General features: G+C 56.9%; 1 protein-coding gene across 2 annotated transcripts in view; it reads right to left on the reverse strand.

Annotated features, from left to right (window-relative positions):
- Nucleotides 1–1004: 1004 nt before the first annotated feature.
- RXRA (retinoid X receptor alpha) overlaps nucleotides 1005–26946 on the reverse strand; it is a 97995-nt gene continuing 72053 nt past the window's right edge. Inside the window, exons 3-11 of one of the 2 annotated variants that reach the window (XM_081967494.1) lie at nucleotides 23991–24141; nucleotides 23259–23438; nucleotides 15805–15861; nucleotides 12331–12500; nucleotides 9928–10057; nucleotides 6866–6998; nucleotides 6558–6649; nucleotides 5013–5118; nucleotides 1005–2479 (exon numbers count right to left, since the gene is read on the reverse strand). In XM_081967494.1, the coding sequence (XP_081823620.1) occupies nucleotides 2332–2479; nucleotides 5013–5118; nucleotides 6558–6649; nucleotides 6866–6998; nucleotides 9928–10057; nucleotides 12331–12500; nucleotides 15805–15861; nucleotides 23259–23438; nucleotides 23991–24141 (1167 nt within the window). In that variant the 3' untranslated portion in view covers nucleotides 1005–2331. The remainder of the gene's footprint in view (nucleotides 2480–5012; nucleotides 5119–6557; nucleotides 6650–6865; nucleotides 6999–9927; nucleotides 10058–12330; nucleotides 12501–15804; nucleotides 15862–23258; nucleotides 23439–23990; nucleotides 24142–26946) is intronic. The other variant, XM_081967495.1, reaches the window with a different exon arrangement.

Consider the following 26946-nt stretch of genomic DNA (forward strand, 5'->3'; position numbering starts at 1 on the left):
CTGCTTCCACGAAGGGGGGGCACCCATCCCCGCCCCCGGCTGTACGCGTGGCCCCTTTGCAGGCTGCCTCCCGAAGGCAGAGCCGCTCCCTAGTTTGCACCCCCCCCCCTCTTCAAGCAAAGGGGCCTCCTGAGTCTGGGCGAGCCCCACGCCTTCCCCCAATGGGCAGGTAACAAACGGGGGGCGGGGGAAGCGCCGAGGGGGGGCTGAGCTCCTCGCTGCAAGCTGGCTGGGCTCTCCCGGGGGGGGGGGCTGTGCTTCCTCCCCCCGGAAGTGGAACCGGAGCCCTCGAGGGATAAGGCCGGAGGGCGAGCGGAGTCCGGTCGGAGCAAAACCCGCCGCTTCCCCGCCAGCAGCCAAAGCGCAGGGCCGGCCTCAGCCGCTGCACCGGCGGCGGGCGAAGAAATCGGGACTCCGTTCCGCCCAAGGGAGCCATATCCCTTTTCTCCAAGCCCGTCGCTGACCTGAACTCCGTCGGGAAACGGGCGTCCCTCCGGCCCCTCCCTACGCCCCCCCCCCGCTCGCCAAGTTCCACGCCCCCCGCGGCGCTTCTGGTGCCCCGCATCGGCCTGGCTCAAGGGGGGGGAGGGCTCAGCCTTCAACCAGCGCCCCCCCCCTCGGCTGCCCTGGCAGGGCGGAGAAGCCCCCGCTCCCCCACCCAGCAAAGAGCCCCGGGAAGCAGCAGCGCTTGGGAAGGGGCAGGGGAGCCCCAAGAGGGAGGGAGGGAGGGGCCCGGAGCCCCTTTCCCTGCCCAGGCAGCCGCTCCCACCTGGCGCCTCCTGCAAGAGGGCGAGTGGCAGGGGAGCCTTTCCACAGGGCTGCCCCCCCCTTCCCCGCCTGCATCCAGACTGGCCTTGGGGGCCCTTCAGCCCTCCCAAAGACCTTCCCCCCTGCGCTCTTTTCTTTCTGAATTCTGCAAGAAACCCCCAGGGGCCCTCCCCAGATTGGCCCTTAGGGCAAACCCCCCCAGCCCCACCTGTCCAGGCTGATATCCCCCCCCCCCCCAGGGGCCAGGCTGAACTAGTCTCCTGTGCTGTATTCTGGAAATGAGCAACAGGGCTAGACTGCTCCTGCCCAGGGAAGCTCCACCCAAGCAGCCTCTAAATCAGCAGCCCTAGCCTGAAGAGGACTTCTGGGCTGAATCTGACCCCCCCCCCCACAAACTCCAAGGGCCCCCAGCTGCATTTGCAATGCTGTCAGATTTGGGAGATGGGAGGCGCAGGGCGAAGGAATGGCAGCCCCCAGGCACTGAAGGGGGGAAAGTGCCTGAACCTGCCCGGATGAAGCAGCTTTAGTGCTTTTGGTTTTTTTGGGGTGAACTGAAAGGGGAGACAAACTTTTACTTCCCCCCCCCCCACTGGGGAATGTGCCTCACTACACGGGTCCCTCTTCTAAGCAGAGCAGGGACTCCTGCAGAGGCCACGGGCCTCCTCCTTGTCAATTCCAGGCCTCTTGTCAGTGGCAGCCAGTTCCTGCTTGGGCATAAGATGTGGGGCTTCAGCCAGGGCAGACTCTGCCTTGGCACCCAATCTGAGCCACCACCACCCTTCTGCCCCACGTCTCTGACACTGGAAGTCAACCAGGGCATCCTCTCTGCCCGCTGGCGCTTACAAAGCAACGGGCCAGGGAAGCCCGATGCCACCAACACCCAGCGCCACCCAAATTGCAGAGCTTCTGTGAGCCTTCAATCCCTCTTCCTCCCAATAAAAAGGGGAGGTCTCTTATCCCAGACCCTGCCAGGGTGGCTCAGCCTGCCATCTGCCAGCAAAGACACTCTGCCCACTTTGTCTGCCCGCATAAGGCAGCAGGGGCAGCTGAGGGGCAGCGAAACCCGCCTGGCAGCCCTGCCCACCTCTGGCTTGAGGAGACAGCCTTGCTCAATTTCATGCCCAGGAAGTGCCATCTCTGGAGGTCCACAGGTGCAGCTGCCCACCCTCCTAGCCTCTCCAGTGCCCACCAGCATAACCCCTTCTTCCTAAGTAAAGGGGGCTTTAGAGAGTCCTGAAACCCTTCCGGGGGAGTTGGCGTAAATTCACCATTCTGCACTGGGGGGGGGGGGGGGGGCAGGGTGCAAGCTGTCCGTGGCTGCTATCCGAGCCGTTCTCCCATCTGCAAAAGCCGTTTGTCCTCAGTGGTTTGCCGAAGCAACAAAAGGACCAAGCCAGCCAGCCAACGTTCCCAGGTGGGGGTGGGGGGTGGATGGGGCAGGCAGCATCCCTTGCATGGTGGTGGGGGGGAAGTGGCAGCAGGACGGGTCTCAGATTGGAGGTCCCGGTGGGTGGCAGCAGCCCCCTGGGCTGAGGAAAGCAGCTGGCCTGGCCCAGCGTCCTTTTAAGTCATCTGGTGGGGGGCTTCCAGCATCTCCATCAGGAAGGTGTCGATGGGCGTGTCCCCTATGAGTTTGAAGAAGAAGAGGTGCTCCAAACACTTCAGGCCGATCGACCGGAGGGCGGGGAGGCGAAGCAGCAGCTTGGCAAACCTAGAATAAGAGGAAGGGGCGTCAAAACAGACTCTGCCCATCCATGAGTTCAAAAAGAGACACTTCCGCTGCCTCCCACAAAGTCAGCCTCCCTCCACACACGGATCCTGCAAGAAGGCCAGGTGGCCCCCTTCTCCTCGGGGGGGGGGGGGTTGATGTTCCTTTCCTTCATTTTATTGCTGGCTTTTTAATGTTAAAATCAGCAGCACTTGGCCCCTTGGCTACCGTTTTTCAATTAGGTTGCCCATCTGGCCAGAGTGGGCTGAAAGGAGAGATCTGGTTGGGCCCAGTCCTGGTTTGAGCCTGTGGAATGATCCAGGATGCCCAGTAAGCCACGATGTGGTTGGTTGTGTTGTGGCCCACCAGCAAAGCTGCTGGCAGGTTGGACAGGGAGGAGGTTGGGGAGGAACCTGGGCCGGTCCTGGAGTCTGGGGAAGGCTCTGGTGAGGGCTCTGTGTCGGAGGCAGAGGGGGGCCCAGGGCAGTCTGAGAGTTATCAGCTTTGGTCGGAGATCAGTGGGGCAGAAGAACAGCTGGAGCCTGTTCCCAGTGTGTGCATGCGCAGAGCTGCCAGGAGAAGGGAACAGCTAAGGAGCAAGGGCCGACTCGGGAGTAAAGCCACAGGTGGACAGTGAATGACCCCTCCCAGAGGAAATAAAGAGGAGCGAAAGGGGAGGGGAGCTTGCAGGAGACAATGAGTTCAACTCATTAGGGTGAAGATCCCTTCCTGTCTTCTTGCAAAGTAATTGCTGCTACAGCCTGGAGTTTGGAAGATATCGGCCTCTTCAAGCCTGATAAGGTCTGTGGTTGTAAATCCACCCTTGAAAGCCTGTTTGCCGGGACTTTGCTGGATGTGAATGAGAAGAATTCACATTAGCTGAATAAAAGGGGGCTTTGTCCTGGTCAAGGAGCCTGCATTGTGATTTTTTGAAGCCTCGGTCAGAACTGGTTGGTGGGTTGGGTTGGGTTGGGCTTCTGTGTGTCCACAGACCTTCTGTTTGTGAACCTGGTGCCTGGCTTAGCATGTGGCCCAAGTCCAGAAGACGTGCTTGGCTTCATGTCCATCGGCTGAATTCAGTATTAGCAGGCGGGCCTTGAATGTCCATGCCTAACTGGCTGTGCAAAAGACAGTCTGCAGGGCGCACGAGATGTGCCCTTCCCCGAAAACCCCGGCCAAACGTTTGGCCTCCAGTTTCCAGATCTCAGTGCTGCTTCCTTTGATTCAGGAAATGCCACAACAGACACAAAAGCACACACACACACACACACACACACACACACACACAGAGAGAGACTCTAGGCTCCAACCGGCTGCATCCGCTTTTAAGCAGCGCTCTGATGTCCTCCGTCCCTCCTGCCCCATGGCTCTTCCTTTCCCCAGCCCTTTGAGGCGCTCTCCCCAGAGCGCCTCAAAGGGCTGGGGGCTGCTGGACTCTTGGCTGAGGAGGGCCGCATCCTGAACTGGCACTTCCTTCAGAGGCTGAGCTGGCAAGTGCCGTGGGTGGCTGGGAGCCCGGCCAGGAAAATCCGGATCAAACCCTGCCAGTCTCTTCCCTCCCCGCTCCTAGCCCAAGCGCTTGGCATTTAAACTGAAACAGATGAGCGATGTGCAGAAACGTTTTAACTATGAAACAACCAGGTGATTTTAAGAACCATTTGACTGAAGGATGAGAGGAAGAGGGGGGGAGGGAAGGATGCTTCAGGAGTGGGCCAGGAGGGGTGGCTGCACCGAGGGTCACGTCCCCACAGGGTTGCCAGGGAAGAGCAGGGCGGGGAGGCCAGGGTTAGCTTGGCTGCCTTCCTTTGCCCCCCCCCCCAATCACTGGCAGGAGGGGCATCTAGCAAGGAAAGAGGAGCAGCCATCAGCAGTCACACACACATACACACCCACCCGTCCCTCCCCCCCCCACAGCAAACCCCTCCCCTCTGTTTTAGTTAAGGGAAAACCATCCTCTTCCTGACACCAGGAGGCCCAGGAGGGCTCCCTGGGAGGAGAATGGCCCTCTGCTGGGGGGGGGGTGGATTTTCCCTTCTCTGGCTGTGCCCAGAGCTCTTCCCTCCCCAGCCACGAGGAGGTCCGTGGAGAAGCTGAGGCCCCCAGTCAGGCCCTCCTGCTCTCCAGGGGGCTCCAAATGCCAACCTCCTCTCGGCCAGTGGAGTCAACCACTCGCTCAGCTGCAGCCTCCCCCTTGGGAAGCCGCCAGCCTGGAGAAGAGTGATGGGATCCTGGCCCCCGTCCAGCCCCGTTTGCTGATTGCCGTGAGGTTAATCGGGTCCCATCAGGCAGAGGAAATGGGAGGGGATGGATTTTGGTTAGAAAAAAAAAGACCACCCAGATGAAAGATAAAGGCCTTGCAAGATCCAGGAAATTCCCGCGGCCCTCCTGGGTTGATCCTGGAGGTGGGCCAGAAGGAGACCCCCAGAGGAGTTGGGGGAGCAAGCGGTGGCTGTCCTGCTCATTTCGCACCCGGCTCTCTGGCTTTGGAGAAGGCCGTTCAAAGGGCGCCCCCAGTGGGAAGGGGCTCCTCACTCACCTGCCTGGCTGCTCAGGGTACCTCTGTTTGCAGTAGGCCTCCAGGGAGGCGTAGACCTTTTCCCGCAGCGCCTCGACCTCAGTGGGGCTGGAGAGGCCCTTGGAGTCTGCAAGAGGAGGAGGGAAGGAGAGGCTCAAAGGCCGTCCAAGGCCTCTCCCAGGGGGCCAGGAGCACCCGAGGGGAGCCCCGGATGTCTACTGATGGGCACTGCAGTTGCAAGGACCGACTCTGAGATCACAGCAGCCCCAGTGGGCACCCGGGACCAACTGGATGCTGCCCACGAGGGTTTTGTGAGTTGGAACCTGACCTGGAAGCCCAGCCAGGATGGCCTGAGAGAAGGTCCAGAGGACCTCGGCCGAGCCTGGCTCCCTTCCCTCTTCACGCGGGTCAGGATTTCATAACCTGAGAAATCCAGTTCTTCCCTCAGATCCTCTCTTGACCTCATGCGAGGCTCTCCTGCTGCAAAGAGCTTCCTCCCAGAGGCCCTCCAGGAGGACTTTCCCCGAAGGCTTCAGGGGGCCCAAGGAGCTGCCTGCCCACCTGGTCCTTCCGCAGCTCTCCTGCCTCCGTGGGCTGGTTTTGGAAAGTCCCCCGGCCTTAATGTGCTGCAACAGCCCCTCTTCCTGGAAGCCCCCGGAGGCTTCTCTCACTGGGGCTCTGAAGCCAGGAGAGGCGCTTGCACAATGGCTGCAGAGGGGAGCCCCACCCCGCGGCCCTCGGCATGGGATGAGGCGGTCACTGAGGTGGAGCCCCTGAACAGAAGCGGCCTTCAGAAGTGCTGGGAGCTTCATCCCTGGAGGCTTTCGGGAAGAGGCTGCACATGGCAAGCAGCCCCAGAGTCAGGCTGCCCTACAAGGCAGTGGGGGCCACTTCCTTACCTCACAGAGGCGGGGGGAGGGGGGCAGGAGGGATCAGAGCCTGGAATGGCTTGGATTGGGTGGACCTTGAATGACCGGCGATTCTCACTTAACAACCACAATGGGGAGTGTCATTAGTTGGTGCCATCAGAGGATGACTTGTTTTACGACACCAATTTTTCATGGCAATGCCCGCTCCAACTGTGAGTGGTGCGGTGGCCTAGAGGGGGAGCTCTTCCCTCACAATCGGGAGGCTGTGAGTTTGATCCTAGGTAGAGGCAGATATTTCTCTCTCTGGGCACAATGGGAATATATCTGCTGAACAAAACTCTGCATTGGTGACAGGAAGGGCATCAGGCCAGTAAACACCCAGCTCCATTCAGTTGCCCAGACTCCACCCCAATGCAAGGGATTATGGGGTTGTTAAAAGAGGATGAATGCCCCCTCCAACTGTGCACCTTGATAACCCCCTGCCTTTGAAAATAACTGCTTCCATCTCCTGATTCCCTAATGCTCGTTTTTCCCCAGCCAAAGAGTTGGGGGCAAGGAAGGCCTGATGCTGCCGTCAGACTCCACAGCTTCAAGGCCTGCAAAGCTCTCCAAGGACCAGTTTCACATTGGATGAAGGGCCGGTTGCCAAAGGGGGCGTGGGGGGGGGTCTTCCCTTCCTGGGGCAGGAGAGGGGTACCTGGGTTGAAGAGGACGATGGCTCGCAGGCAGCCCAACTCCGTCTTGTCCATCTGCATGTCTCGCATCTTCGAGACGAGTTCGGTCAGTACCCTGCAGGGCCCCAGACACAAGGAGAGAGGAGCTGGCGTTACGTTGGCCTCGTCTTTGCCCCAGTGCCATTTCCCTGCCCTTTCTGCGCAGTCTCTGGGACCCCCGAGGGCTGTTCGTGGTCCCTTTCCTCACCACAAAGGCCACGGCTGGATCCCGGGCACAAGAGGGGAACGGGCAAGGCCGTGCGTGCCCCCTCCACCAGCCGCTGCCCCTCACCTGTCAAAGATGGCCCCGACGCCTGCGCTGTGGGCACTGTTCCTGTGGACGTGGAGACCTGTGGCCAGGAGGATCCCGTCTTTCACCGCAATGGATCGGTGGGAGAAGGAGGCGATCAGCAACTCATTCCAACCTGGGGGGAAGCAGAGGGGGGAGGGGGGGAGAAGTCAGCCAGAGCCCTGCGGGGGGAGGGGGGGTCATTACACCCCAGAGCTTCTTTTCAGGAGGAAATTAATTATCTGGGCAGAATAAAATGCCCAGCAGAGTTCTTTCGCAAGGCATGGCAGGGTGGGTCCATCCTCACTAAGGGGGCTTTGGGGGAACAGGAGCTTTGGAAGCAGCAGCCAAGGGAGGGAGAGCTCTTTGCTGCTACCACAAAGTCTACAGAAGGCTGTGGATCTGCCTACCTGAGGAGCCTCATCTTGCCTAGTTTAACAGATTAACAGATTCAGAGAGTTGGAAGGGACCTTGTGGGTCATCTAGTCCAACCCTCTGCCCAAGCAGGAAACCCTACACCATATCTGTCAGATGGCAGCCCAGTGGCTTCTTGAAAGCCTCCAGTGATGAAGCTCCCACAACTTCCGAAGGCAACTTCTGTTCTGTTGGTTGATTGCTCTCCCTGTCAGGAAATTCCCTCTTATTTCCAGGTGGAATCTCTCCTTGTTCAGTTTCCATCCATTGTTCCTTGTCTGGCCTTCGGGGGCTTTGGAGAATAGCTTGGCCCTCCCCTTCCTCTCTGTGGCAGCCCCTCAAATATTGGAAGATGCTCTCCTGTCTCCCCTGGTCCTTCTCTTCACTAGATTAACCGTGCCCAGTTCCTGCAACCGTTCATCGTATGTTTGAACCTCCAGTCCCCTCATCATCCTGGTTGCTCTTCTCTGCACTCTTTCTAGAGTCTCAACCTCTTTTTTATAGTGTGTGACCAAAACTGGATGCAGGATTCTAGGTGGGGTCTTCCTAAGGCTTTATAGAGTGGTAGTAGTACCTCCCTTGAGCTTGATTGTATCCCTCTGTTAATGCAACTTAGAATTGCATTGGCTTTTTAGGCTGGCTCCTATTTAGCTGAATGTCCACTAAGGCTCCAAGATCCCTCTCACAGCCACTTCTATTAAGCCTGGTTTCACCCAGTCTATATATGCGTCCTTTTGGTTTTTCTCACCTAAGTTCAAGACTTTACTTTTCTCTACCTTGAATTTCATTTTGTTAGATAGAATTATGCAAACAGCAATTCTGGCTGTGTGGATGCTGCAATTCCCAGCCCAGACAGCAGTCACAACTGTGAGAAACGTCAGGCAGGCAGGAGCCCAGCTGAGGGGGCCCAGGCCTGCTTTCCAGATCACCCCAACTCTGACCTGCAGCTTCCACACCTGGCTGTCCTGCCCCCCCCACCCTCCCTCTCTTCCAGCTCTTTTAAACTTGCCACAGCCGTTTTTCCCCTACATTTGGAGTCTAAAGGAAGTGGCTGGATGTGGGTCCTTCACTCTCCGCCCCAGATGTGTGTGCAGAGGAAACAAACAGCCCTTCGAGAGCAATAAACTTTCGGACAAGCTTGTGTGGTTGCAGCCTGCAAGGATTGGAACACCCCGAATTATTCCAGAGGTGAACCCCCTAGGCAGGGGGTTGGACTAGAAGACCTCCAAGGTCCCTTCCAACTCTACTATTGTATTGTATTGTATTGTATTGTATTATTGTATTGTATTGTAAAGTGGGATCTGCCTGCCAAGAGGAAGCGGTTGGGAAGTTCAGCCGGCAACTCCTCCCAGCTGCTTGGAGGGTCCTCGGCCATAAGGTGCCTTGGAAGGCTGCTCAGGCTTCCCCCATTCCCAGGTGGAAGGGACTCTGCCTAAGGTGAAGCTCTGCAGGCAAGAGCTGAATATTCCTCCTCCTCCCCCTCTTCCTTGATACACGCTGCTAGTATTAACTACAATCAAGCCATCAATCAGGATAGACCTGGAAGGGACCCTGGAGGTCTTCTAGTCCAACCCCCTGTACCATTTCAGACAAGTGACTATCCAGTCTCTTCTTAAAAGCCTCCAGTGATGGAAGACCACAACGTCTGAAGGCATGACGTTCCCCTGGTTAATTACCAGGAAGTTTCTCCTTCATTCCAGGTTGCTTCTCTCTTTGATTAGTTTCCAACCATTATTTCTGGCCTCCGGTGCTTTGGAGAATAGGTTGACCCCTTCCTCTTTTTTGGCAGCCCCTCCAATACTGGACGATTGCTATCATCTCACCCTTAATTCTTCTGTTCTCTCCACTGGCCAAACCCAAATCCTGCAACTGTTTTAGCCTCCAGGCCTTTGATCGTCTTAGTTGCTCTTCTCTGCACTTTCCCCAAAGTCTCAACATTGCTTTTGTAATGTGGTGGCCAAAACTGGATGGATTGTTGCAGGTGTGGCCTTACTAAGGATTTATAAAGCGGTATTAACACTTCACGTGATTTTGATCCTCTGCCTCTTTTTCTATGCCATCCAAGGACCGTGTTAGCCTTTTTGGCTGCTGCGCAGATGGCTGGCTCGTGTTTAAGTGATTGTCCACTAGGACTTCAAGTCCCTCTCTGGAAGGAAGGAAGGAAGGAAGGAAGGAAGGAAGGAAGGAAGGAAGGAAGGAAGGAAGGAAGGAAGGAAGGAAGGAAAATGAAGGAAGGAAAGAAGGAAGGAAGGAAGGAAGGAAGGAAGGAAGGAAGGAAAATGAAGGAAGGAAGGAAGGAAGGAAAATGGAAGGAAGGAAGGAAGGAAGGAAGGAAGGAAGGAAGGAAGGAAGGAAGGAAGGAAGGAAAGGCCATATAGATGTTTACTGCAAGTGTGACCTCAGAATCAAAAGTCATTGAACAGTCAGGCAGCCTACAGATATGGTGTAGGCTCTCCTGCTTGGGCGGGAGGTTGGACTAGATGACCTACAAGGTCCCTCTCAATTCTGTTACTCTGTAGAATCTGCACTAATGCAGAGCCTGAATGCTTGCTCAGTTGCCCTGACCTCCCCTATAGAGCACCGTCCCCTGTTGGGCTGCTTGGCTCCGCGTTCTCAGCTTTGCTGGACCTCCGGGCTGACCGGCTACTCACCAGCTCGGAGCAGGATCACCTGGTCGTCCAGTGGGAGCTCGGAGAAATGGGGAATCCGCTTGGCCCACTCCACCAGGGTGAAGAGCTGCTTGTCTGCTGCTTGGCAGATGTTGGTGACCGGGTCATTGGGCTGCCGAGAGAAGAGACCCCGCAATGGGCATCAGAGGGCCAAGGCCCTGCCACTCTCACACACACCCCATAGGTGCCCCCTCCCCCACCCCCTCCTGCAATCTCTTTTGCCCCTGAAATAGAAGGGGGGAGGTTTCAACACCTGGATTTTGCGAAGGGGCTGACTTTATCCTAATCTTCCTTGGCTGCTGCTGCTGCTTTTGGGCTGTGGGGGCATGTATCCCCCCCCCCCCCCCGGCAAGGGCCCTGGGAGAGGTGAGATGTCCACGCGATAGTTCCTGCCAGCCCTTTCTCTGCCCTTTCTCACACCCTGATCCTTTCAGCTCTGGCAAGGACATTAAGGAAAGTCACCCCCCATCCCTCCCATCCAGCCTGTCCTCACAAGGGAGGGAGCAATGGAGGCCCTGGAGGAGGGGAGGCAAGAGTCCAGAGCTGAAGCAGCCCCCTCCCTCCCTCAGTGCCATCCCCGTGTGCCAAGAGGCTCGGGGGCTGCTCTGAAGCCAGGCAGAGGCTCCTGGGGGGCAAGTCTGCATCTGAGGGGCTGGGGGTCAGGGAGGAGGCAGCAAAGCAAGAAGGGAAGTGGAGTGTGTGTGAGCTGAGAAGGGGATCTGGGACGGTCCTTTGCACGCAGGGAGGTTGCTGGGGCTGCCCTGGATTCTGTAGTCCCAGGAGAAAGGCTCCTGGTTCCCCTGAGCAGCCGCCTTGTGAAGGGGCTTCCTGGTGCCGAGGCTTGCTGGGGGCATCAGGGGGTCTTCCCCAATGACTCCAGAGCTGTGGATCTCTGGCCTGGTAGAGCTGGCTGGAGCCAGAGGCAAGGGGCGCTGGGCTCAGAGACCCTAGAGCAGGGGTCCCCAAACTTGGCAACTTTAAGACTTGTGGACCTCCCAGAATTCTCCAGCCAGCTGAGCCCAGCGCCCCTTGCCTCTGGCTCCAGCCAGCTCTACCAGGCCAGAGATCCACAGCTCTGGAGTCATTGGGGAAGACCCCCTGATGCCCCCAGCAAGCCTCGGCACCAGGAAGCCCCTTCACAAGGCGGCTGCTCAGGGGAACCAGGAGCCTTTCTCCTGGGACTACAGAATCCAGGGCAGCCCCAGGGGTAGCAACCTCCCTGCGTGCAAAGGACCGTCCCAGATCCCCTTCTCAGCTCACGCCTCTTCCTCAGGCATGGCTTGACTGAGGAGCATCCCAGGCTGAGCACAGGTTGTGGGTGCCACCCCAGGGGCTTTCCCCCCCAGCCAGACAGATGCCCGAACCTGGCGAGGGGCCGCCTCCAAGGAGAAGCTGGCCTTCATTTGCTGCTGCTTCCTCTGCCCCCCTGGCCTTGCCCATCTCCCCTGGGGAGTTTGCACCCAGGCAGCCAGGGGGAAGCGGCCGCTTTCTGTGCCTTGCCAAGAGTCCTGGCTGGCCCAGCGAAGGCAGAGGCAGGCTGGCAGTGGGCCAGGTTCCCTTTGGCAGCATTGGCAGAGAACCTGTGGGTGGCAGAAAGCACTTCCGCCCCTGCAACTCTCACCCCAGAGAAACAATCAGGAGGGGAAATGGGGGGAATTCTGCTCAATTCTCGGGGGGGGGGGGTTGCTGGGGGGAGGGGCAGGCAAGGCTGCTGGGTGAACAGCCCTTCTAGCATGTCTTGGGTGGTCCCAGCCTCCCTCTGTCCACTCTCTCGCTCCCTGGCTTCCTGCCCTCCAGACAGGGCAGACTGCCCCACCTGCAGTGCTACTGATGCTCCTGGGATGGTGGGGGTCCTGCCCCAGAGACTCTGCAGGGCCACTCTGGCCCTGGAGAAATCTGGACCAGGCACCTCAGGCTTTGCTGCCCATGACTTTGCGTGGGTTGTGGGAAGTCTCTTTGTGTTTCCCGGAGACCCTGGAAACTCGTTCTCAAACTACAAAGTAGTTTAATTTCAACGACCCTCTCAAAGGATGCGAAGGACCAGCTGTCGGCAAGGAATATAAATCCTTCCATTCCCCTCCATCCAGTCAGAGCTGAAGAAGCTTCTTGGATGAGAAGCAAAACATCTTCAAAAGGAAAAACAAGAAAGTCCAGTTGCCTCCTGAACAAGCCCCTGTGGGACCCTCACTCTCAAACGTTCCTCTTCTCCCATGGGGTTGGAAGAAAAATGGCTGGACCATCCTGGATTCCTCCATCCCACCCAAAAAGGCAAGGAAGAGGAGAGCTACGGCTACCCAAGGCCTCCTGGGAGGGCATCTTTTCCAGCAGGAGCCAAGAGATCCTGCCTGTGGGCTTTGACAGAGGCCAGACAGGCCCCTCGCCTACCGAATTAGGAGCCAGGCCCATGTTGGCTTCGATGTAGGTCTCCGTCTTGGGCTCCACCGCCAGTTCAGCTTCCAGGATCTTCTCCACCGGCATGTCCTCGTTCGCATTGCTGGTGGATTCCACCTCGTTCTCGTTGCGGTCCTTGCCTCTCTGCCGCTCCTCCTGGACAGCTGGAAGGGTCAAGAAAGGAGGAGGGGTCAGTCTGACAGCTTTGGGTGCTGAAAGCTTTCACGGCAGGGAGCTTGGAAACGAGGTGGGCCACCCGGAGTCTATGGGTGTGGAAAACAATGTACGGTACTGGTAGTCCTCATTTAGTGACACCATTGGGATGGGCAACTCAGCCATTAAGCAAAGCAGCTGGCAAGTAAAAAAACAGCTGCTGTGATTATGATCTTCCTTTCCTTAATTCAGCTTTGCAGATTTGCAAAGGTCGTAAATGAGAGGACTGTATCAGTTTTGGAAGCCACAAAAGTTATTTCTTTTTTAATCCGTACGGTAACCCCAAGTGGTTGCTGAACGAAGCAGTCACTGAACGAGGACTACCTGGTCTCTTCTTTTTGTTTGGGGGAGAAGGGATGGAAAGGGATGAGAAAACAATGATTTTGGTGCTTTGGGGTTTAAGGGAAATCACAGCCTTAAAAACCTTTTTCCAGCCCAAACTGAGCTAATTTTCCCTGAGTTGCTTTCAAGTGGGGCCTTGACCCACCCCAAGGCTCGAGTTGCCCATTTCACCCAGAAGCTCCCTCAGCTGGGCTGGAAACCCCTTGTGGCCCTCAGGCAGGACATAAAGACCAAAGGGGACCCCCAAACCTGAGGGCCACCCCCCCATTTGGCAGAATGGCACGGAGTCACCCAGGGGCAGGACCTGCCTCTCCTGAGCGAAGCCCCCGTCGGCCTGCGGGGGTTCTGGGCTTCGGGGAGCCCTGACATTGTCCAGCATGTTGGACAGGGCAGCAGGCTGTGAGACCCCCGGCCTGGACTGCTTTGACCCTGTAGGGGGCTCAGCCCCAGGACATCCCTACCCCCCTTGAGGGTGGTTCAGAGCATCGTGAAGCTGTGGTGCCTTTCCATTCGGAATGGGTGGGCTTCCTCCCGATGGTGGAGGGGATGTGCACCAACCGTCTGGATGCAGGGAAGGCGGAAGCGCCGGGTGGGAGGGCTGCCCTGGCTGAGGTCACTTTAGCTCATTAAGGGTACACAGTCACAGGCCAAACACACGGAAGCCCCGCAATGCATTACACAGCAGCCAATGAAACCCCTTCAGCCACTCGCTCGACTGGACCCAAGCGGGGAATCCCTTCGCTCCAGAGGTTTCTAGTTGCCACGGCCAGGGTGCAAATTCTGTGCAACTCTAAAGACTTGCAGAACTTGGTGGTTTATTGCTAGCTGACAATTGCCCTGCGAGAGAGAGGAGTCTGAGCGGCTCTCCTTAGAGGGGCCATTAACTAACCCACCAGGCGCCTTCCTTCCAAGGAGACCCGGACCCTTCCGGACTCGGCCAATGGCTCCCCACCAGATCACAGGAGAGCTACTCCCCGCGTCGCCTGGAGTCCGGCTAGAAACACACACAGATGCAACAGAAAGGCAGCTGTCTTCCCAGGAAACCTAAAGCAAAGCACCGTCCGTGGCTTCACCCTCTGCCCCCTCCCCAAACGGCAGTCCAATTTAGGCTTCCTTTGTGCCAAGACACTTACTGAAGGCTATTTGGGCATTCCTCTCCTGGCATTTGCCGGCATGGCCAGAGCCTGGCACTGGGTGGCAGACTGACCTCCTGGCGAGAAACGGGATAGAATTTTCCCTTCCCGGAATTGCTCCATTTCTTTCAAGGGTCAGCAGGGAGGGGCTTGGCGGGGGTTGGCCAGGCTTCGGCCCTTGGCTCAGGCAGGGCCCATGTGCCACGGGGCTGCTCTTCTGCACTTAGCCAGCCCTGCAGTCCACATGGGCAAAAGGAGGCCAAGCGCCCCGCTGGGACAGAGGCCCAGAGCCCCCCGTGCCCACCCATGGGGAGGGCATCCCCAGCCCTCAGAGGCCAGCACTTGAGTGGTGGGGGGGGGGAGGTAAGGGGTCCCAACCCGAAGGATGCCCAGACATTTATTCTGCTGCAGGGAAGCTCAGAGCAAGACTGTAAAATCTCTTCTTGTATGGAAGTCTCCATCTCCCTAAAGCAGACTGCAAAACGGTCCCTTTCAGGGCGAAAAGGCAGCTCTTTCCCCTCCTTCTCTTTTCAGCCACCGTCCGACAAAGAAAAACATCCATTTGCTCTCTCTGTTTGCTACAGAGCCCGGCACGGAATTGGCCAAGCTTGGTAGCAACCGAAGTTTGCTGCCCCCTCTTGCATTGCAGCCAGTGGGGTTTTTTGGTACCCCCCATTCCTTGGTGGCCCTTATGCCCGCTCCACCCCCCTAAGTTATGCCCGCTCCACCCCCTTGGTGGCCCTTATGCCTGCTCCCCCCCCCCGCTAGGTTTCCTTTGTGGGACCTCCGTGCGTGACGCTCACTGCTGAGACACAAAGAAGAGACAAAGCCCAGCCCAGAACATCACACCTGCCTTCATCTTTGGGGAATTGATGCCAGGGACGCTGCTGCCAATGGGTCACCCGATGGCCAGCCTGCCCACCACAACCTCCCTTGCCACACGCAGCCCCGCCAGGACCCCAAGTCAGAAAGCCTTCAACAGAAATGGAGAGGAGGGGAGGCTGCCCACCACCTCTTCTCAACACCGCTGTGACGCTGAGCTTCCCTGCCTTTGCTCGTGGAGGCTTTGGTTAAGGCCAGGCCCACAGAACACCTGCCTGCCTGTTTATTCTCAAGAGCTGCAGGCCCACACCTGTCCGGTTAACGGGGCAAATGCGACCATCGCTAACGCGCCACTTCCCAAATCCTCGGGGCTGCCACAGAACGGGCCACTGCGTAGTCAAAGGACCTGTGAAGGACTGACTTGGTTGCGGCCCCTCAGGCATCACAAGGCAGAGCTTGGAAAGTGCTGAGGGCCCCACTGGCTGAGCATCCTCCCACTTCAAGCGCTGCCTTCAAAGGGACCCTCCAGCCACGACCTGCCTTGGAAGAAACGGTTCAGTAACGCAGATTCTGAGCCACTTTGACCGTCTCGAGTGCCTTAAAAGCTCGCCTGGTGCCTTGTGGAACTGGCCCTGCACGAGAGCCACACTCCAGCCCACCACGAGCCACGGAAAGCTCTCGCTGCCTTGTGGCCCTGCCGCATCCCTTCCCCGGGCAGGGCAGTCTGCCTCTCCTTTTGCCCTGCAGCCCCTCTGGGATGTGGCCCTCCATGCGGAGAGTCTGCCTGGCCTGAATTGTTTTCTGTTCCTCTCCTTTCCTGGCCAGAGAAGCCGCCCCTGCAGAGGGAGGGGGACTCGGCCGGTTCTGGGAGGACTCGGCCTCTCCAGGTAACCCTCTGGGGACCCCAAGAGATGTTTGCTGCTTAACAGCTGGTCTAGTAAGATTGAAATGGGAGTACCTGGTTGCTCCTGCCTTCCAGGGAGTCTTGTGGGTCGGGATGGATGGTGCTCCATCCCTGCAATAGAGTAGAGATTGGGAAATGAAAGAACATTAGAAGAGAGGAAGGCCGCCACCGCGGTGCATGTTTCAGTCATTCAACGGCAGCTGCTCTTGACTGTGGCAGCAGAAGCACCCAGAGACCTGATGGCACCTCTCCCTTTTCCCAGACTGAAGGGAGGGGGGGATGTTTCTGGCCCAGGGTCTTAAGGGGCTCTTCTTCCTTTCCCCTCTCAGATGAAATCTTTGGGGCCAGAGGGCAAGCAGTCCACACAAGCCCCCTTCTCCCTCTCTCTGTCCCATCAACAGGCAGGCTGGGGAGTGGGGGGAGTGGGAGGGGGCTCCTTGTGTCCTAAGCTGCTGGAACATCTCCTTTTAATGACCCCTTGCCCAATGGGGTTGGAGTCTGGGCAACTGAATGGAGCAGAGTGTTTACTGGCCGGATGCCCTTCCTGTCCCCAATGCAGAGTTTTGTTCAGCAGATATATCCTCATCGTGCCCAGAAAGAAAAATAGCTGCCTCTACCTAGGATCGAACTCACAGCCTCCTGATTGGAAGACGAGGGCTCCATCTCTAGGCGCCCCTCTCCTGAGCTGCTAGAAAACTCAGGGAGGAAAATGTAGAGAAGCCACCATGGGCCACGTCTTCCCCTCCCGGTTCCTCTGCCTTCCTCTAAACTCTGATCTTCAGCCCTGGTGGGGCAGTGGCTAAAGTGAAGCACTGCAGTCCGACTCTGCCCACTGCCAGGAGTTCGATTCTGACCGGCTGGTGTTCTGTGGGTCTGACTCAGCCTTCCGTCTTTCCGAGGTCGGCAAAATGAGGACCCAGATTGTTGTGGCCAAGATGTTGACTTTGTAAACCTCTTAGAGAGGGCTGTGAAGCACTACGGAGTGGTATATAAGTGCTACTGCCATTGCTATCTTCCTCTCTCCCTCCCAGTGGTTAGAAGGTAGTATTGCAAGCTAACTCTGCCCACTGCCAATAGTTCGATCCTGACCAACTGACTCAAGGTTGACTCAGCCTTCCACCTTTCCTAAGTGGGTAAAATGAGGACCCAGATTGTTGGGGGGGCAAGAGGCTGACCCCGTAAACTGCTTAGAGAGGGCTGCAAAAGCACCATGAAGCGGTATATAAGCCTAACGGCTATGGCTATTTTCTTCCCTGGCAAATCTTTCAGGGAGCCTTCTGGGCTGAAGAGAGGCTGCAAACACATTCAAGGAATGCTGGTGGTTTCTGGTCTCTCTTAGGATGGGGCCAGGGAAGGGGCTAAGCGTCTCTGGCCACGGCCCCCTACCCCTCCCAAGCTAAAAGGAGCCCTCCCTGGGAAAATGAGGTGGGCACCCAGGCACTCTGTCCTACTTTGAGATCGAATAAAACTCTTTTCTCCAAGAGAGGGGTCAGTTTGGGCCCAGCCAAAGGAAGGAACGGGGCAGGTGGGTGGCCTTTGTCAGCCCTGCCTCAGCTTGGACTCCGAAGTGTCCCCCGCCCATCAGGTTCCCGGAGTTTATGGCGGATTGGCACAGAAAGAGCCAACCGGAGCAGAGCAGCTTTGGGGTGGCATCTGTCAGCCTTCACGTCTGGCGGGAGACCTCTGACCCCACCCCAGAGGGCGGCGTATGGCACAAAGAGCACCCCCGCCCCACATCCCATCCCATAATTTCTTCTCATGGGGCAAAGCATGCCACGGATCACACCAAGCTCATTCTTAGAACGTGAATGCTTTCTTATTTCTGTACGGCGGGTGGACGTATTTTGGCCGCCTGCCTGCCTGCTTTTAAAATCAGGGCCGTTTCTCGTTCTTCCTGAGTTCTCAGATTGAGTAAGAGACTCTCTGCGGATTCTCTGTTTCACAAACATCCACCACAGGGAAGCCACAACCATTTCCTGGCCTGGGAACGCACAAGACTCCCATCTGCAGAGCAAAATCTACGGCCGCCCTTCAGACACACGGCCCAGAGGGGACGAATCCTTCCCAGGCCTTCCCAGCTCAGCTCCAGATCTCCCTGGAAGGGCTCCTCCGATTCGCTTCCTCCACTGATCAAAATATTTATAATTTTGGGGGTTGTTTCTTCTGAGAAAGGCTCTGATAGTTTATCGAGGTCAGAAATTGTACACTAAGGAAATGAAGAACTTTTTTGCCTGGCTAAAAATCTATCCTCAAATCTTTTTTCTGCTATTTTCTCAGGGATGTCCAGCCTCTGCTGGACCCAACACATGTGGTCCTTAACTGACCGCTGCTCATTTGCTCTCTGTCCACAGCTACAGGAGCCTCAAGACCTGGTGGTTTATGGCCCCTGAAGCACTTCCGGCCATTGTAAAACATCGCAGCGCCACCCCGTCACATGAATGCATTTCAAGTGCTTGGCAAACTATTCTGATTTACAACACCAGGGCCCTGCCATCCATCCATCCATCCATCCTGGGATGGCCATTCGCAGTTTTCTCTACCGGCTTCCCCAGAAAGTCAATGAAGAAGCCAGAAGGAAAGGTTGCCAGCGGAGGGGAAGTTCGGATTTGAGGTCTGTTCTGGGGGCACAAGGAAGGATTTTCCCTCGGCTCCAGGCAAGCAAAGAAACACCCCCCCCCCCAATGCGCTGAGAGAACGGGCCTCCAATCTGGTGAATGCCATCCTCAGACCATTGGCATTTGGTATGTTTTCCCCACTGGAGGGGCAGAAATGCTGGCACTCGCATTTCCCCTTTGGGATGGAAAAAGCTGGAAAACAGCAGCCTTCTCTAGCGCTTTTCTCATCGGAGGGGACAATGCCAGCCAATGCCACCATTCTGAGCCTTCCGGAACGACGTCATTTGCCAGCGTTTGGGCAGATTGGAGGTCCGTTTCTGCAGCTTGCCGGGGGATTTGTGCCGCTCTTCTGGAGCCCCTCCAGGCCCCTCCACTGAGGGCTGATCATGCTGCGTCCTGGGCTCCTTCGATCCCTTGGGGCAGAAACCAAGGCAGGGAAAGCGGCCAAGGAGGGGCAGAAGGAGGCTTTGGAACGTGGTGGCCAAAAGCAAGGAAAGTCCTCAGACGCTGCTAAGGGGGATAGGAGGAGCTTCTGAGCCGCGTTGAGCCCAGAAGGAAAGGAATCGGTGTGTCAGATACTCAGGGAAGGCAGCCAAAGAACAACAGAAAACAAGCAGGAGCCCTCTGCTCCGGGCAGGGGAGGGAGGGAGGGAGGGCGGTCTCCTCGGAGGGGAGGATAAGTGGCCCCCTGGGAAAGTAGGAAGGGCGGGTGGAAGGAAGAGGATCCCAGCTGGGGCATCTCAGGGACCCAAGCAGGGAGTGTCTCTTGACCTCAGATGAGTTCAGATCTCCAGGGCTCAAGAGCGAGGACAGAGCAGCCGGGCCAAATGTATATGCAATTTCTGGAAGCCCCACAGAACACGGAGCATCCTAGAAGGGACACCCCCCACCCCTCTCTCCATCCGGCCACAGAATCTGGAGAACCGCAAACCATCACTCTGGCCTCGGCACTCGAGTTTGGAGAGCAGCAGCGGCGAGGAGGACGGGAACCGGGAGGCGAGAAGAGAAGGGAGCGGAATAGGCCTCACCTGGTGGCTTAAGGGGGACTTTGGACCATGACTTTAGTGGCATCGCCGCCTCTTCTGTGGAGCCAGGAGGCTTCCGTGGAGAGCTGCCCAAGGGTGATTCTGGCTGATGCCCAGATGGCATCGGAGCACACAGTTTGGCCTGGGACCGATTCCTACGGAGCCCATCACACAGTCCAATAATGGAGGGTTTCTGGCACCTGTGTGTGCCACTCCCCGTAGGCTGGGTCCCTGCCTGGATTGGCTCCTGAGGCCGTTTAAAGGCTTTGCCCACAGCCAGAGGAGCATTAACGCCCTCGGCAGCCCTGGTCAAAGTTTCCTGCCCCCTAAAAAAGACAACAATGCACCAATTCAAACAGGCCCCACACTTCCCACACTTAGCCAGGCTGGTGGAGAAGGCCACCGCACAGAAATTCCCCTGGCCTCCTCGTCCTTTTCAACCTGGTCCTAGGACTGAATATGGCCCAGGTGGGGGTCCATCCCCCCCCATCACAGAATGCCAGGTGGCACCTCCTGGGCTGGCTGGATCCTGGACTGGTGCCAAGAGAGCCTTGAGCAGCATTGGCTGAGAAAACACCTGGCTCCCACCTGGAGGAGGAAGACCCAGTTTTGGCAACTTGGGCACCAGCCATCCAAAGACGGCAGGGAGCTCAGCCCTCCTGCCCATTTGCCTGAGGCGCCTGGCGGATCCTCTTGTGCCTACAGCCGTCCTTCTCTGGCCCCTTCCGCTCTCCCTGGGCAGCCTCAGCCTCAAAAAGCTGCCTCTTTGCTAGCTGTGGGGAGGGTGCTGGGGGCACAGCCATTTATCCAAGCCCCTTGACTATGCAACGTTAAAGGGATTTAAAACCCAGAGCGCTATTGTTTTAAACTTGGCTGTAATTTTACCTCTGATGTTCTAATTAGATAGCTGCTGCCAGCACCCTGAGCCATGAAATGAAGTTGGCGGCTTAATCAATTCACTAAAATAAATCCCAAAAGGTCCGTCTCAAACAAGGGAAAGTCCAGACCTCTCCCCACCCCCCACCCCCATCCTGAGGGCCAAGGAAAGCTTTAGGTGGGCTCAGAGGGAGCTGGCAGCCTTCAGTGTGTACGGGGGAGGGCACCCGAGGTGGCATTCCTTCCCCACCCCTGGAAGACGTGGGGCACTGCATGGCCCCAGGGCTGAGTCCAAGGCAGGAAGTGCTGGCCTGCTCTCTGCACCGAAGCCCACCAGGTCCCGAACACAGGACAGTGCCATCCCTCTGCATCTCCTTCCGAACAAAGGGGGAGGAGGCAAGGGAGACCCCCCCCTCACCCTCCCTAACCTCCCACCTCTTCATAGGGTCATTATGATCTCACACTCACCTCCACACACACACACACACACAAGTTTTGCTTTTGAACAACTGGCTGACTTTTTATTTCCCATTATTTCTACTTCTTCCCTTCTTAACCCGGAAAAGAGGCAAATGAACAATTGCTCTCCAGAATGGCTTGCTTACCAGACAGATCTTATTTTCCTGACGCAGGTAAGGGAGGGTGCTATCCAGATGGAACCTCCTCTTGCAGAGATAGACTATCTTGCCAGGAAACGGCGGGCGTATTTCTCTCCTATCCTGCCTGCTGGGATGTCTTTGGTCCAGCCTGCACCCTGAGTCCCCCTGCAGGTGATTGCCCCACACCTCCAAGGGGGGGACCCCCAGCAGAAGCTGCCCTCGCATCCCCACAAGTAGCCTGAGCAGCTGTCCCACAGGCAGGCAGGGTCCCAGGGGAGCCTTCTCGCCCCCATTCCACTTCACTCCCATTTTGTGGACCTGTTATGCTGAGCACCTTCCACAGAGCCAGCCACAGGGCAGAGCTCACTAAAAACAGCAAGGCAAAGGTTCCCCTTGCACGTATGTGCTAGTCGTTCCTGACTCTAGGGGGCGGTGCTCATCTCCGTTTCAAAGCTGAAGAGCCAACGCAAGAGGTCTCCGTGGTCATGTGGCCGGCATGACTCAATGCCGAAGGCGCATGGAAGGCTGTTCCCTTCCCACCAAAGGTGGTTCCTATTTTCCTACTTGCATTTTTTACATGCTTTCGAACTGCTCGGTTGGCAGAAGCAGGGAGAAGTCACGGGGGCTCACTCCGTTACACAGCGCTAGGGATTCGAACTGCTGACCTTTCTGATCGACAAGCTCAGCGTCTTAGCCACTGAGCCACTGCGTCCCACCTAAAAGGAAACCTACTAGTATAGATAGATAAGAGAGCAAACCCCGCTCCGTTCTAGCCCTGATGACATTGCCTACGTGGGTCGTGAAATGTCTGTAAGGAAGCAACCGAGCTCTGAGAGCACCAAGGACTCCCCCATTCCTCATCCAATTGGCACAAAAGGCCCCGTAGGACCTGAAGACGGGCTTTGCCTTTGCCCTGCCTTGGCCAGCAGGAACGGCCTTGAGGAACAGAAGAAAGAGGAGACGCTACCCGGACAAGGAGACAATGGTCAGAGAAGAGAAATCTGAGACCTGGAGAGAAATGTAATCTGAGGAAGCGTGAAGACCCTCCCTGGTTCTCGGGAGGATAAAGGGAGCGGGGGAGGGGAGGAGGCGCATTCAGATTCTGCTATCATAAGCTTATAATAAAAGTAGTACTAGCATGCATGACTTCGGTTCCCTAATCTGGTCTACTTTGAAGGGCTGACGTGTCCACACCTGGCAGGCGCTAACTGAATCCCGCCCCCGTCTGAATGCTCTCCATGGGGTCTCCCTCCCCTGCGCCCCAGTCGGGAAGTCTGGAAGAGGCCACAGAGAGAGGAGAGATGCCCCAGAGGGAGGGGGAAGCAGGCAATGGCTGCAGGAAACCGGACACCCCAAGCCCAGGGGACAGGTGTGGCCGGGGTAAGGACGTGCCCACTGGCTTGATGGCGCCACCAGGCCCGGCCTTCTCCTCAACCCAACCCAGACAAGGGACCTGCTTCCTGGGTGGCTTTCGTGAAGAGGAGAAAGGACGGTGCCAAAGCTATGAAATCCACTTCATCACAGGCAGACTATACTAAAAAAAAACCTAAGTGTCTAGTCCTTATGATCACATCTGAGTATTTCAAAGCGAATGGGAGGGACGCCAAAATACAATGTCCTGTGCTCATGGGATGGACGCTGATGCAAAATGAAATGATGGAGAAATGTAGAGTTGTGAGGAATAAAACAGGGGACGCGAGTTGACTGGCATTAAGCTGCCAATGTTCCTGCTTAACAAAAACTCTGCTTACTCCTGGCTTCCTCACTGTCCTGGGTCAAGCATTGCCATTCTCAGCTTGACCTGCATGTTACAAAGAACGAAGTGCCTGGCCTTGACTCCCCTCCATCAAACCACACTGGGTGCCAAGGACACCAAACCTGGGAGCAGAGTGAGAAATTGCACCGAGATGGGCCAAATATCTAAGTGGTTCCCAAAACGTTGGAGCTGCTTGCAACTGGGCACCTGGACCCCGATAAAAGGGACAAAGGCGGAAGGGCCGTGGAAAGGGGGAAAGTATAACCTTTCTGCGGTAATATTCAAACCTACTCTTGCTTTCACCACTAATCCTTAATAAAAGAACCCATCATTCCAACCAAATGGGAGTCGAGGGTCTCTCTTGCCTAGGGATCTCAGTGGAGCAGGCCTGACAGTTATATCAAACAGCACACAAACAAGGAACAAGGCAATGCCTTACAAAGGGGCGGGGGTGGGGCGACTGATTCTGCACTGCCAGTGGATAAATGTGAAAACAATATAATTGTCCCGTTGAGGGGAAGTTGGTCTAGATGACCTCCAAATCCCCTTTTAGCCCTTCCATTCAATGCTTCCTTGAGCACCAGAAGCCTTCACAACTATGACCGCCCCTCCACCGTCTGAGCTCTCCTGGCCTCACCTTCCCTCTTCATGCCCATCGCCAGGCACTTCTGGTAGCGGCAGTACTGGCACCGGTTCCGCTGGCGCTTGTCAATCAGGCAGTCCTTGTTGTCCCGGCAAGTATAGCTCAGGTCTTTGCGCACCGTCCGTTTGAAGAAGCCCTTGCAGCCCTCGCAGCTGTACACCCCGTAATGCTTGCCTGAGGGGGGAGGAGAAGACAGACGCGGCTGGTAGGGAAGGAAGAAGGCTCCACTTGGCACCGGGACCCAGTGGGAAGGGGAGGCAGGACAGGAAGGGCAGGGCAAATGGGAGGGCGGTCTCCAAGAAATGTTTCCCTTCGGCCTCTGGCTGGCCCTCTGGTGCAGGGATGGCAAGTGCCAGCCTGTTCCTTTGTTAGAGGAGCCTTCATGCCACCTAGGAGGGCACTCAGTCAAAGGTTAAGGGGACAGGAGTGACGTCCACACAGAGTGGCAGTACCAGCCTCTCTGCCCCAGAATCTGGAGCAGTGGGTGGGAAAGGGAGAGATTCAGCTGCCCAGCTTGGCATCCCGCTGAGTCCTGCCAGGCAGGGAGAGCCCACCTGCTGTGTGCTTGGGGACTTTTTTGAGGGAGGGAGGGAGGGGAGCCCTGTTAGTCACACCCCTTGTGGGAAACGCCTTCCCTGCCAAGTGGGCAGCTGAAGACTAACTGGGAGCAGAGGCCTGGGCAGAGCAGTTAGATGCCAGCTAGAAACAGTGCAAGGAGGGCATTACCTGAGGAGCGGTCTCCGCAGATGGCGCAGATGTGCTTGGTGAAGGCGGGCATGGCGGAGGAAGGGTGCATTGGCACTTTGAGAACCCCGTTGATTCCCAGGGGGGGCTTGATGTCTTCCGTGCTGCTCACGGGGTTGAGAGGGGAGTTGAGCTGGGAGGAAAGATGGGGCAAGAAAGGAAGGCTGTCGTTAGAAACCCTGAAACCCCAAATCTCCTTGGGGCTCCCGTCCCAGGGCTGGGCAGGGTTGACCCCCCCTCCCCATTTCAGGAGGTGGTGGGCCAGCCTGAACGCCCACCTAAGGAGGGAGGTCTTTTGCACCCAACACACACACACACACACACACAGTCCCTGGAGGAGGGGCTCCTGAATGGGCCATTTCATTGTGAATAGCTTTGCTCATGCCAATTGGGGGGGGGGGGACACGACGCTTCCTGCCAATTCTGCAGTAACCCCGTTCTTCATTTTCCTGATGCCCAATCCAGCTGGCAACCTGCACCTTTCCAAGCCCTTTCTTCTAAGGCCTCTTTGCACCCCCACTTTCACTTTTCCCCAAGGAATTTTCCCAGACCTTATGGGGCTGTTTTCACTGCCCGCTTCTCTCTCAGAAAATGCCGCCCTCAGCAGAATCCGATCCCCTGGCCCCCAAGGCCTGTTTGGGAAGTGAGACTCGGTTCCTTCCCACCACAAAAGAGGAAGGGGACGCCTCGGTCTGCCAGACTACACGCCAGCCCGGCTCTGCCCAGGCTGAGGGGAGCCCTCCTGACTGGGCTGGCCAGGATCCTTCTCCCCACCCCCCCACCCCCACTTTCCCTCCATCACATGAAACCAACACTGCAGACCAATTCAGCTGAAAGAGCTCGTAGATTTATATTAAATATTCTTTATTTCTTTCAGCAACGTGGATCACATTTCTATGAAAACACATTTCTGGATATTTATTAAGTTTGTTCCATTTCTCTATCCACTCCTGCTCTCAGTCAAACTTCCCAGGGCAGGTGATCTGATCCTTCCTCCACAGGCCTCTCTTGTGCCATCTGTGCCCACCTTGGGCAAGAGACTGCCCGAAGGGTTCCACCATTAAATCCCAGAAGCTCTCGGGTTCCACACCCAGGCTACACACACACACACACACACACACCACTCCCCCAGCTGGCAGTGCAGATGGGAAGCTCCAGCTGGGGGTTCTGGGCTGGGTCCAGGAGCAGCTGCATGGCCTGGTGTTGGGACAGAAAGGCTGGGGTGGGCAGGGGGAGGCATAGCAGGAACTGGGAGAAGGATCTTGGTGGACAACCAGCTAAATGGGAGCCAGCTGTGTGCAGCAGCAGCCAAAAAAGCCAACAGAGGGATTGCAATCAAGATCAAATGAGGTGCTAACACCACTCTGTAAATCCCTAGGAAGGCCACACCTAGGACACTGCATCCAATTTCGGTCACCAGACTATAAAAAAGATGTTGAGACTCTAGAAAGAGTGCAGAGAAGAGCAACCAGGATGATGAGGGGGCTGGAGGCTAAAACATACAATGAACGGTTGCAGGAACTGGGCATGGCTGGTCTAGGGAAGAGAAGGGCCAGGGGAGACATGAGAAGTTTTCTAATATTTGAGGGGCTGCCACAGAGAGGAGTTAGGGGGTCAAGCTATTTCCCAAAGTCGGCAGAGCCAGCGGCTGTGGGTGTGTAGCAGCCAGGCTTGGCCAGCTGTGGTGACTTTGCACTCTGGGGAAGAGACGGTGGACGCAATGACGGCAGGCAGCTTATCTTATGCCAACCCTCTGAGTCCACAAAGCCCAAACTGCCAAACTGGGTGAGAGATGGAGAGACCTGCCCCAAAAGCTCAGAAACCGGGAAAATTAAGCAAGAAATGGGCTCCCTCCCATCCTAAGGCGGAGAAGCTGAGTTAGGCGGAAACTCCTTCCAGCTGCAGCTTTCCCGCAGGGAATCTCTCCTGAGTGCGCGGCCCCAATCCAGCTTGTCAGGGGAGGGCACAGCACAACCTCCGGCATAAAGTCAATCCACAGCCAGTCAGCTGCTGGCCCCTCCTGCCCCGCCCAGCCCACCTGTGGGAAACGCTGGCTCTCCTGAGGGGTGAAGAGCGCTGGATCCGCTGGGAGTCCCCAAATGCCCCTCAGGCCTGGCTCACACCGCCAGGTGAGCAAATGCAGAAGGGAAAGTGGTGCCCCATGGAAGTGCTGCTCTTCCTCCTCTTCTGGGGTGCTTCCAATGCAGGCGCCAAGTTGGACCCCCAGGGGAAGCCAGACGGAGGCTCCGAAGGGAGAGATCTGGGGTGCTGCTTACACCCCGGGGGGGGGGGGCAAAGTGCTTCCCTGGCTGTGGAGTGGCAGTGAGGTGGGCAGGCTCCTTGTGGGCAGAGCCAAGAACCCCCAGGGAAGACATGGCTGCTCTTCCTATGGCCGCTTCTTCCTGCAAAATCCCCTGCTCATTCAGCTCAGCTGCCAGAGAGAGACGGGGGCGGGGGTGGGGGTAGTCTGTGCCAGGGGCAAAGCCCAGCTCCCTTCCCCCACTACCTGGAGATCAGGAGGCTGGCAGGGAAGGGGCCCAGCAGCCGCAGCTCTTTGGGCATCCAAGGAAGATTAGCCAGGTGAGGGGAGTCCTAGCGTGGCTCTTGACATGACTGGGGTGGGGGTGGGGGATGTGGACCAGCCTGTGGAGTCTCCTGAAGGACCCAATAGAGTTCAAGACATTTTAGAAACAACACAGCGTTTGAACACGTCGGGTAAACATTAAAGCCCAAAGCGATTGTCTCATCAACCTTCAAAGTTCCACCATGCATTTGTGGCGCCTGCAACACAAGAAAAAAAAACCCCTCCACTAAAACCAGGGTGGTCTCCCCATCCTCTGCATGGCAGCCCCGGGGAGCCTGTAGGGGAAGAGAACAAAAGAGCTTCTGGCCTGGGGGGACTCTGGGCCAGTGAGGAGACCCTGCTCCCATCCTCCCT

Source organism: Natrix helvetica (assembly GCF_964273705.1).
Source record: "Natrix helvetica genome assembly, chromosome: 15".
NCBI lineage: Eukaryota > Metazoa > Chordata > Lepidosauria > Squamata > Natricidae > Natrix > Natrix helvetica.